This window comes from Perkinsus marinus (assembly GCF_000006405.1).
Source record: "Perkinsus marinus ATCC 50983 genomic scaffold scf_1104296971434, whole genome shotgun sequence".
In the NCBI taxonomy this organism is placed as follows: domain Eukaryota; phylum Perkinsozoa; order Perkinsida; family Perkinsidae; genus Perkinsus; species Perkinsus marinus.
The window spans coordinates 62,495-72,653 of NW_003202100.1; the positions used below are offsets into that span (position 1 = coordinate 62,495).

The window sequence follows — 10,159 nt, forward strand, 5'->3', positions numbered from 1 at the left end:
CATAGACATTGACACCACATATTATACGGGGTGCGCCGGAATAACTTGGAACCTTCACCGAGCTCACGTGCACATCGCTAAGCTCTGATCGAGGGACTGAGCAACACGAACATCAGCGACGAACATGTTAGCGGCATCCGCAAGGGAATGGATGTCACACTGAGACACTAGGTCGTTAGACATACGGAGGACCTTGCCCAAAGTAGCAGCAAGCTTATTGGCTTTAGCAGACATAGGCTCAGCCGCGAGCAACCCTTCAAGAAGGGCAGCAACGACTTCCTCAGTCATCATCAGCTCGACAGTAACATCGTTACGCTTCTCGCAGTTACTGAGCAATCTACAAGCCGCAATAGCCACACATGTAGATTCATCGAGGAGTAGCTGACTCATCACACCAGTCCTTCTGAGTACAGCCTGGAGACCAACGTCACCGCAACCACATAGGACGGACAGAGCCTCGCATTTAATCGACTCATTGTAGTCTTCAACCATGTCGACTTCGAAACCCAGTTCTTCCACAGTAGGGGGTGGAAGATGAACATCTGTCATGTCCAGTGACGGAATCTTATCTAATAACTCTGCCTGAGTAGACGGAGTCGCGTCTCCCATCAAATGTGCGCTGCATCTCGCGTATACATCAAGGAAGACATCACGACTTCCACTGTCACAGCGAAATGAGAACCTCATCTGACTCTCAGAAAGGTAAAACATCCGCACACAGACGGAAGCCTTCTGACCCCAAGTATCATACACATTCAGTGCGAGCTTGAACTTATCCTGTTTGACGGTGATGTCGCAGTCCTCGAAAGTATCCTCCAAGAATTCGACTGCCGAATTAGCAGTGAGCTGATGGTCTTGAGTGGAAACGTCAACACTGGTAATAGGGAAAATGTACATGGAATCCGTAGGGCACCTAGGAGGGAATCCCTCGAAACGCCCACAACGGCAAATCTTAGGCGAGGACTTGCCACCGAGGCGCGGCAATGAGCTCATGTCCAGAGCGGAAAGATCCAAAGCCACGCCTCTGGTGACATCTTCAGAATTCTCGAAAGAAATGTCCTCATCCTTCTCTACAACATTCTGTAACGGGTTAATATCCATTTAGTAAGAACACTGACAGAACAAAGAAACTCAGAGAGCTTTCTATATACACCATTGTGCGCCGGACAAAGCACCGACACAACAGAGGGATGTCAACACACACTAAGCCAGGCCCCGAAGGAAAGCATCGCGCCCTCCCAAGCAAATGCACAAGTCGTAAACGATAGACTGTCGAGAAATGGAGAAACCAACGAGGAAACAAAGACAAATTTACATCATAAAATTCAAACGTGTGAAGGCAGCCATAAAATCGCCACACAAAACACAACACAGACGAACTCTCCCGGAGGAAGATAATGAAGTTGTTATGATGGTGACGTTGTAATGTATATCAGCCAAGTATGCAGTGCAGTAACCGACAGTAGCCAGCGAGGAACTAGTACTCTTAAAGACAGCGTCAGCAATGCTACGAGTAAAGTGTATTAAGACGTTTATCGAACACGTATGTCCGTTGCCCTCTTCGGAATGAGAGCCTCTATATCTTCATCATCGCTACTGCTACTACTTGCCCACTCATCATCATCATCCTCCTCAGTAGCCTACAGATTACACGTCATACCACTCACTGAGGAATTCACCATCCTACATCCCTCGTAGCCTCTCCCTCCTCGACAGCGCTCAGCCACTCACGAAGAGCTTGGGTTTGGAAAACGATCTTCGCGCGATCAGCAGTGTCGGCCTCAGAACCCGAGTACCTATAGCGAGATGTCGCTCAAGGTGAGGAACAGCACAGCATTTACTCATCGCTCCAAAAGGCTATGAGCTCTGCAGTAACCGCATCAATATCATACAGCGAATACCACACGGCCTCAACCAGCGTACAGTCCTTTGCCAGCCTAGGACACTTGACCGACTCCACAGCCTTCTGAGAGGACGTCAGCAGCTGGAAACAGTATCTGGCAAGCAACTCTCCTATAGCAAAAAATAGATCTAGTATGGCCCTGCTACCCCCGCGTCTGACGATTGGAGTCGATGAGAGCATTGATTACAGGCGCATGACGATGAAAGAGAGAAAGGCACTCGTCCAGTGAAGCCAACGTTGATGCCCTGAAGGGACGTGTATGAAGCACCACCCATCTCGACTGACATTTACTTCATAACCAAGGCCGCTACTATCTTATCCAGGAGATAGGAGCTCTGCATTTCTGCTACGCCGAGATTCTTAGGCATTTTCGTTGCGATATGCTCAGTCTTCTTCGTGACATCATCCACATGCTTCTGGTACGCTACTAGGAACTTGTCAATTTTAGCAGCATCAAATGCAGGCACCTAAAGACAGTGTTGAAATATACAGCGCGTTCGCGTTCGATAGGCAAGTCGTGAAAAGTGACAGAACTCGGGACTCAATGAGCGAATGACAATGAAAATTGTACTTCGGGAGCTCCAAGCCCGGGGAAATCGATTGGTATACCTGTAATGATAGATCTCTCGGCCGTTTCGTATCTATAATGCGTGGAAGATTCTCGCGCACTTTTCAACGTTCGCGTTTGATAATGATGCATTTTTCAGCTGAGCTTAGGCGTTTCCTCGTTGATTACTGAAGTTTACATACGAATTCGGTAAAAATGTACAAAAATCAATGAAAACCTCCCAAAATTTCCTCGGAATTTTCGTACTGTCACCAACATATGTGGTTCACCATGCGCATATTCCCCGCACAGCCTAGAGGCATCACGCCTTATACATAGCATTATCAATAGTGACCCTCTCCCTCACCGTTGGCTTCTCCTCTTCCTCTTCAACGGCCCACTCATCTCCACGAGCATCCATAGTCTCAAGCTCTCTCGTTACACTCTCAACCATCTCCTTATCCTCCTGCCGGTTGCCATGTTGGTGTTCCTCCCTATCAACTCCTCTCCTCCACGGCGCACTGCTCCTAGTAGGCTCCTCCCTTCTGAGGGGCTCATCACGCCTCAAGGCCTCAGCTCTCCATGAGCCGGTCTCACGACGGGAGACATCATCTCGTCTAAAGCTGTCACCCCTTCTAACAGGTTCCTCATGACGAGCCCGATCATCTCGGAGAGCATCAGCCCGAGCTGAAGCAAACGACCTTATTCCACCTCATTCGAACCGCTCTGCATTACACGGAGGAACCCATGCCCGAGTCCGAGGCTCCTCAGTGGCGCTTGTTCCAGAGGCACGGTTGCGGTTAGCGAATTGGGCCCTACGAGAAACGTATAATGACAGCAGTAATGATCAAATGTTAGACATACTTCCAGTCTGAGGCGGGCGCTGTACCAGGACGTCTCGACGGCATCGGAGCGTCGGAAGAACGCGGCTCCTCCGCAATGCCAGGCCTAAATACGTGCCGTAAGACTTGGAACAGAATTCGCTCGACTCCTACCTTCTCCACGGCAGAGTTGTCGAGGTGTGAGCAGTAGCTCTCCAGTTATCGTCATCTGGGGGATGGAGTCAAATTGGTTACAATCTTAACCCCGGACTTACTATTCGCGCGATCCGAGTCTTCTCTCGATAACGATCGAGGTTCACCTCTAGAGGCAAAGCCACGGGAGGTGGAGCGGCTGAAGGGGACCAAAAAGCTCAACACATATGGCGTAGGGGGAGAGCGCACCTCTCATCGTCCTGACCATCACGCTCGGTAGATCTATCGCCTTGACGACGAGCTCGGGCAGCCTCGGCACGCTCACGCAATTGTTGTCGGAAGGGAGTCAAGCCACTAGCACGAGATGGAATAAGCATCCAGGTACTGCCTCCCTACCTCACCTATCGTCCGCCCTAGGGAGCCTACTACTACCACCAGCACGGTCCAGGGTAGGACGAGGGCCTGCCCGCCAGTCCTTGTCCTGAGAGATGATCGTTGCTCAACAATGGCTCTCATACGAATTCACCCGCACCTCATCGGCAGGATCCACCCGACGGTCACCAAATCCCTCCCGACGGTCACCAAATCCCTCCCGACTGCCCGAAGGACGCAACCTAGCAGATCCACGCCAGTTGTCATCTAGATCGCCACGGCCCGCGTCCGGATCGCCGCGCTCTCTAGAACCTAAACCATACCAGACGGAGTACTCCAAAGAATTCCAACTATGCCGCCTCACCACTGCGTCCATCCTCACCACCTCGACGCCAAGTCCCTTCCGAATCCCCTCTGCCGGGCTCATCGTCACGACGACGGTGAACTGAAAGGATTAGTTCCCCCTCAGCGATAGAAGCAATTCCAAAGCATACCAGACTGACGTTCGAGTCCAATACTCCTGGTCGGCAACAACTCCTCCTTGGGCTCCCCTTGGAAATCATAAAGCGACATCTTGGTCGCTCTAGGTTTTTGCGGCATGACTTATCTGATCACAGCCAGCCCATAGAAGTCTGTTACCAACGGTCATACTCCTTCCAAGGCCATTCAGCCTCAACAGCATTACCTCAGTGCAGCTGTAGGCTTATTACGGCGAACGGCTGCAGGGGAGGTGACGGGAGCGGCGTAGTGTCGGAAACACCACAAAATGATGAACCACTGAGAATCACTCCTTGCATCCTTGCACCTTCATCGTGATCCAGCAGACACACGAGCGTCCCGTCATACCGGAACCCGTGTAATCGCGCTCTCGATGGACACAACATTTGTCCCCCCCAGCACCAACCTCACCTTTCACGTTGTATAATTTCATGGCGCGCGAGATTGTATTCTTCAATTAGCTATGGCTTAAGATCGATTTGAGATCGACTGTCCAAGCAACATCTCCTTGGTGAGATTGATGTGATTATGATGAGTACGATAAATCACCTTATCTACTTTGCCTGAAGGCCCTATGTAGATGCATTTAACCCTCCTACTGAGTTGCTGCTTCATATCTCGCTTGCTTCAAGCGAGCCGAACTATACGGTTCGTGCTGCTGACCAAGCAGTGAGTAGAGTATCTACGGGAAATCCTTCTGGGAGTTCTCTTTGATTCAGCTGGTTCACTGCTTCGCTCCTCACGATGGTTTGTAGTCATCGAATCGGTTTACTTGGCGTTCAAAGAGGCTTAGACTGCAAGGTCCAATTTGGTTTCTACTTGTGCAACTAGCGGAGAGGTAATGGGCTTGTTCTCCCCAAATTCACTGTCATAATGTGCCATCGAGATTTGTATCATTTGCCATCATCGAAGTTGATGGTGAATATAAACATCTCGGTAGAATCGTGATGCTCTAATCCTCGGTCATTCAGATTCTTTCGTGTCCGAGCTTCGCTTGCATCGTAGAACTCACTGCAGAGTTGGTGAGCGTCGTGATCCTGACATGTGGGTAGCAGCATTTTACCATGCGGCTCTGCACAACTGTTCTCGACGTAAACTGTATGGAGTGGATTAAAACCGTCTATCGCTGATGGGCGGTGTCGAACACTCCCACATCTTGTTGTCATCAGACATTGTCAATGTGAAATGTCACTGGTGTATGCTATCTGTTTCACCTGTTGATACATTGATGCTTCCTTACGTGCTTTAAATTCGAGATGTCAAAAGTCTTGTGAGGCACTTCATAGCCTGATCATTACCTCTTTACGTTTTACGTTCTGCGGTGTTATAGACCGTCGTGATCCTAACATGTGGGTAGCAGCATTTTACTATGCAGCTCTGCACAACAGACGCGACGTAAAGTGCCTGGGGTGAGTTAAAACTGTCCATCGCTGATGGGTGGTGTCGGACACTCCTACATCCTGTAATTAACCATTTTCAATGTCGAATGTCACTTGCGTATTCAATCTGTTCTATCTGTTGATACGTTGATGCCTCCCTACATGGTTAAAATTTAGGTGTCGGAAGAGCTATGCGACGCTTCATGGCTTGTTATCACCTTTTCGCGATCTAACGCTCGGTCTCTACAAATCCTTACCCAGTGAGTAATGAGAGCATAGCCAATAAAATCCACTCGCAATAAACGGAAGGTCATCAATCGAGATCACTGAAGTTTGAGATTGGTGCATGTATGATATTTCGGCGTTACTCAATTGGTGGCACTCGTCTCGGAGGTTATACGCTGGCTTATTCTCGTGCAGTCCGCGAGCCATATGTCCCAACTTGTGATCATTGTGATCACCATCGTACTCGGATGAGGTGTCCGCGAGAACTCGTTACGTTGCCGGACGCAGTCGAAACATATATGACGAGTTTCGTGTTATTACGTTGTAATGCTAACACAGTTACTGGTGATCAGAGGTATGGTATGCAAGCAAACACTGGTTACTGAAACCAAACAGAATGAACGAAAAAGTGGATGAAATTATTTTTCTTCATCGTAATTATTTTCATCAGGAAAAACCATCGTATCGGTTGTTATCTGCCGCTTCATCGAGATCGCGCGCAAGCCGATGCCAGTTAGTATCTGCGAGAACATAACAACGAAAACATAACCGGCACTCTTCAAAAACTCACGCTGGTAGTGATTGCCAGAGGTCCTGTTGAATAGAGGCTCAACAGAATGTAGGTGAGACTTGTAACTGCTGATGATACGGCGTACAAGCTCTGCTTATTGTGGAAGATCCTCACTGGTCGGCCGGTAACAACATCGCGAACCGCGCCTGAGGTGATCAGTAGGGACAAAAAAACGGAAGCCCGGGGTACCCCCGAACGTAGCAGTCATGACCCCCGCGATGACACAGTGTGGCACGATGGCGAGTCGGACTCCACCCAACGCTCTGATGGCATTCATGCTGCCAATAACAGAGAACGCAGCAACGCCAATGTGGTCCGTCCAGTCTAGGATGGTCGAGAACACCTCGCGACTAGACTCGGACCTGAGCCGACGATACCTGATGAGACGACGTGATGGTATGGTCACAAGCGGCTGTCCCCTACTGGCTGTAGGTCAAAGCCGCTGCTACCAGCGACATCCACAAGTATTCGTGCTCGTCCAGCCAAAACGCTCGCTGGCGCCTCAGGATAACGTCTCTGATGGTCCCGCCGCCTGACAGGTATAATCGTTCGCTCCTTTACGGGTCAAAAAATCACCTATAGCGGTTATTGTGCCCACTGCAATACATCCGACGATGTCCATTCCAGCCGCTCCTGCCACCAGAGCACCCGAGCTGGCGAATGAGACCGTGCCTGTAGCACACTTGACGATGCTGGTCGATCGAGTAGTCCTTGACTACCAGTATAGTCACAGAATCTCAACAGGCCCCCCACTGTCAAATTCGGGTAGCGAGGCATCGTGTGAGGACGGAGGGCAGCGGCTTGCCTCTGGGGGGCTCTTGTACAGAAGCGCCGGACGAAGAAATGTTCATGCATGCGTCTGATTACTACAAGGAGTGCACGCCAGTAAGTTCGAGCGGAGAGTCGTGATCAAAAACGAGCATTCTAACTGCGCCGGAATCACTCGGGATAAAACGTCCGGTTTACGCGATAATTAACGCGCATAATCGTCCGCTCTTCATTTGAGTGACTCACAACAGTAATTTAATAGTTGAATTTTGAGCTCTACTGCGTCTATGGGATGCGTATCATCCTCGACTATCCGTCATCCGCATCGGTCAGAGAATCATCCGGAACGACGGCATAATACCACTGGAAAGGAAGGGAAACGGGACAAGGTCCTCTCCCCTGCTAAGCAGAGTAAGGATTCGTCCAACAAATTCATGGAGTCGTCCCTTAGGTGAAACCCCGACTGATTCTCGAGTAGACGTTGAAAAGAGTAGGAGTAACTCCTCAGGGCAAGTAGGTTAGCTACTGGGACTGGCCTGTGATGATGCATGCTCGGCTTGTTTCGTGCAACAAGATACTATCCGAAATTCAACAGGAAGAATCTCGGGATCTTCGGATGGCCAAGATTGTCACCTCTGTGAAGATATCTGACGTATATGACTTTGACGGACGAGTAGTAGTAGTAGTAGTAGTAGTAGTAGTAGTAGTAGTAGTAGGGACCCTGGTCGAGGGTAGCATCCTTGGCTAGAGTACCTTTGCTATAAAGCTACTAGCTACTAGTAGTAGTAGTAGTAGTAGTAGTAGTAGTAGTAGTAGTAGTAGTAGTAGTAGTAGTAGTAGTAGTAGTAGTAGTAGTAGTAGTGGTAGTCGTAGTAGTAGTAGTAGTAGTAGTAGTAGTAGTAGTAGTGGCGGCGGCGGATGAATTAGAACATGTCCTCGATTTGGCGCTGTCGCCTAAGCGGAACTGATCTCTCACAGATCTAGTTTTGTCGCGTAATTCACCCATCACCCTGTAGAACGAGGAGCGGCAGTTCGATAGGTTAGTTAGCATGTTACTGTCAACCTCCTGTCGACTTTTAAATTATTAAAATGTTACTACTACCACAGCGGGGTTAGTTTTGAGACTGATGAGGGGCATGCCATGTAGAATGCCCCTATGGGCTGCTTGCTGATCACCTGTTGAGATCAAGCACTTGGTTTCGCTTTGGCAACTGCTCGTTGAATATCGAGTCGCTGTAGATACTGGGGACAGGAGTGTCGGGCTCAGTACGTAGCATTACTAATAGGAGGACGGGTCAGCAGTCTGCCTTGAAGAAGCTCCCGACTTGGAACCTCAGCAAGAAGAAATACGATCAACTGTAGTTTTCAATTCCGTATCTCCCTGGCCAGTGAGATTGTTAGGTATAATGAAGTTGCAATTTTCCTCCGACTTGACCACCCAAACATCGTCCGTCTTCGCGAGGTTTACGTGGATCGGGAATCAGCGTCCCGATGGTCGAGAACGTTTTTGTACATGGTGATGGAGAAATGCTCAGGTGAGAGAATACTGACACAGACTGCGGGAGAGAGTCCCTCAGGTGGGGAGCTTTTCGACCGATTAAAAGACGTCCAAAGGTTCAGCGAGGCTGACGCTGCCGGGCTAGTGAAGCAAATGTTCAGCGCTGTGAACTACTGTCATGAGGTAGGCATCGGTCAGTGGTCGTACGTGATGCGCTGTATAGTGAACAGCGATGGGGAAGACTGTGCATAGTGCATGCCGGCCGTTGCTAGTATTGAAATTACGAGTGGAAGACTTTTTCGGTACAGTACGTGCGACGTATAGGCCAAGCCACGGTATAGCGCTATTATGGCGTTTTACAGATTAAAATGGTGGAGCGTACGCGGTTAGCTTCCTTATTTCAGCATAATATCTGTCATCGCGATCTCAAGCTCGAGAATTGGATGTTCCTGGACAAGTCTCCCAACTCACCATTGAAGCTGATTGACTTTGGTTTCTCACAGAGGTTCACTTCGGGTGTACCTCTCACCAGAGTGTGTGGTACCTGTTTCTACGTTGCACCGGAGGTGAGCTTTACTATTGCTTTTTTCGAGGGAGCATTTCCGAAATAATGAATCGGTTCGATAGCGAGAATAGTGAGCAAGGCGTTCTTTGGGAGGCTCAAACGGAATCTTATGCGACGCGTCATGACTGTATCAGTCTGTATTGAGCACATGATTGTTCACGATGAGAGCTTGGCTCGTTGGGATATGATTTATAGCACTTCCCCTCGTGATCCGATCGCCCATGGAAAGATATAAAGCGATGGGTACACGTCTTCGCTCGATGGGTTCGTCATTTTTACAGGTGTTGAAAGGCACTCATGATCAGAAGTGTGACATATGGAGTCTAGGAGTGATCACCTATATGCTCCTTAGTGGCATGCCACCCTTCACGGGAAGGTAGTCATGGGTTTCCAACGCCAAGATAGACCACTGAATATGATCAGGGATGAGCAAGCTATCTTACGCAGTGTTCGTGCGGCGAAGTACAGCTTTTCCGCGTCAGTGTGGGACGATGTGAGTCAGGAAGCTAAAGAGTTCATCATGAGGCTCCTTACTAAGGTGGGAGGGGTGTTTGGTTAGGGAAGATGGCATTGGTATTGTTGATAGGACCCTGCGAGGAGGCCATCATGCAAGGAGGCCCTCCAGGACCCATGGCTGCGGAAAACCTGGAGAGGAGATCAGGAACCTTCCCTTGATACATCTGTGCTGACCAACCTGTATCATTTTGCCGCTGCTGGTGAGTTGGTGCTACTTGCGTGTGGTGGGATTCGATCCCACGACCTCGCGGTTGCTACAGGGTGGTACAAAGAACGGGCCCACCTCTCGTAATTTCGCAGCAAGTGACAGTTCGTGAACAGCAAAGACACCATATGGAAGCCT

At 49.5% G+C, this 10,159-nt stretch overlaps 4 protein-coding genes across 4 annotated transcripts in view; 1 reads left to right on the forward strand and 3 right to left on the reverse strand.

Moving 5' to 3' along the window:
* Nucleotides 1-63: 63 nt before the first annotated feature.
* On the reverse strand, nucleotides 64-1,101 carry Pmar_PMAR010881 (hypothetical protein; the record flags this gene model as incomplete). The annotated part of the gene is made up of 1 exon (XM_002766856.1): nucleotides 64-1,101. The coding sequence occupies one exon, from the start codon at nucleotides 1,099-1,101 to the stop codon at nucleotides 64-66; it is 1,038 nt and encodes a 345-aa protein (XP_002766902.1).
* Nucleotides 1,102-1,532: 431 nt separating this feature from the next.
* On the reverse strand, nucleotides 1,533-4,544 carry Pmar_PMAR010882 (hypothetical protein; the record flags this gene model as incomplete). Its single annotated transcript, XM_002766857.1, has 16 exons — nucleotides 4,482-4,544; nucleotides 4,291-4,403; nucleotides 4,161-4,241; nucleotides 3,957-4,108; nucleotides 3,826-3,905; nucleotides 3,674-3,778; nucleotides 3,547-3,623; nucleotides 3,446-3,500; nucleotides 3,315-3,398; nucleotides 3,186-3,265; nucleotides 2,818-3,137; nucleotides 2,195-2,370; nucleotides 2,050-2,148; nucleotides 1,842-1,997; nucleotides 1,688-1,796; nucleotides 1,533-1,640 (listed from the first exon to the last, which is right to left on the reverse strand). The coding sequence occupies exons 2-16, from the start codon at nucleotides 4,394-4,396 to the stop codon at nucleotides 1,533-1,535; spliced, it is 1,788 nt and encodes a 595-aa protein (XP_002766903.1). The 5' UTR covers nucleotides 4,397-4,403; nucleotides 4,482-4,544.
* A 643-nt stretch (nucleotides 4,545-5,187) lies between these two features.
* Nucleotides 5,188-7,324, reverse strand: Pmar_PMAR010883 (conserved hypothetical protein; the record flags this gene model as incomplete). Its single annotated transcript, XM_002766858.1, has 6 exons — nucleotides 5,188-5,331; nucleotides 6,470-6,615; nucleotides 6,659-6,846; nucleotides 6,893-7,001; nucleotides 7,046-7,141; nucleotides 7,189-7,324. The coding sequence occupies 6 exons, from the start codon at nucleotides 7,322-7,324 to the stop codon at nucleotides 5,188-5,190; spliced, it is 819 nt and encodes a 272-aa protein (XP_002766904.1).
* A 529-nt stretch (nucleotides 7,325-7,853) lies between these two features.
* Nucleotides 7,854-10,159, forward strand: part of Pmar_PMAR010884 (calcium-dependent protein kinase, putative) — a gene marked incomplete at both ends in the record, with an annotated part of 3,251 nt that continues 945 nt past the window's right edge. Inside the window, 8 exons of the mRNA XM_002766859.1 lie at nucleotides 7,854-7,910; nucleotides 8,477-8,595; nucleotides 8,639-8,772; nucleotides 8,815-8,918; nucleotides 9,140-9,301; nucleotides 9,582-9,676; nucleotides 9,724-9,838; nucleotides 9,887-10,016. Coding sequence (XP_002766905.1) covers nucleotides 7,854-7,910; nucleotides 8,477-8,595; nucleotides 8,639-8,772; nucleotides 8,815-8,918; nucleotides 9,140-9,301; nucleotides 9,582-9,676; nucleotides 9,724-9,838; nucleotides 9,887-10,016 — 916 coding nt within the window. The remainder of the gene's footprint in view (nucleotides 7,911-8,476; nucleotides 8,596-8,638; nucleotides 8,773-8,814; nucleotides 8,919-9,139; nucleotides 9,302-9,581; nucleotides 9,677-9,723; nucleotides 9,839-9,886; nucleotides 10,017-10,159) is intronic.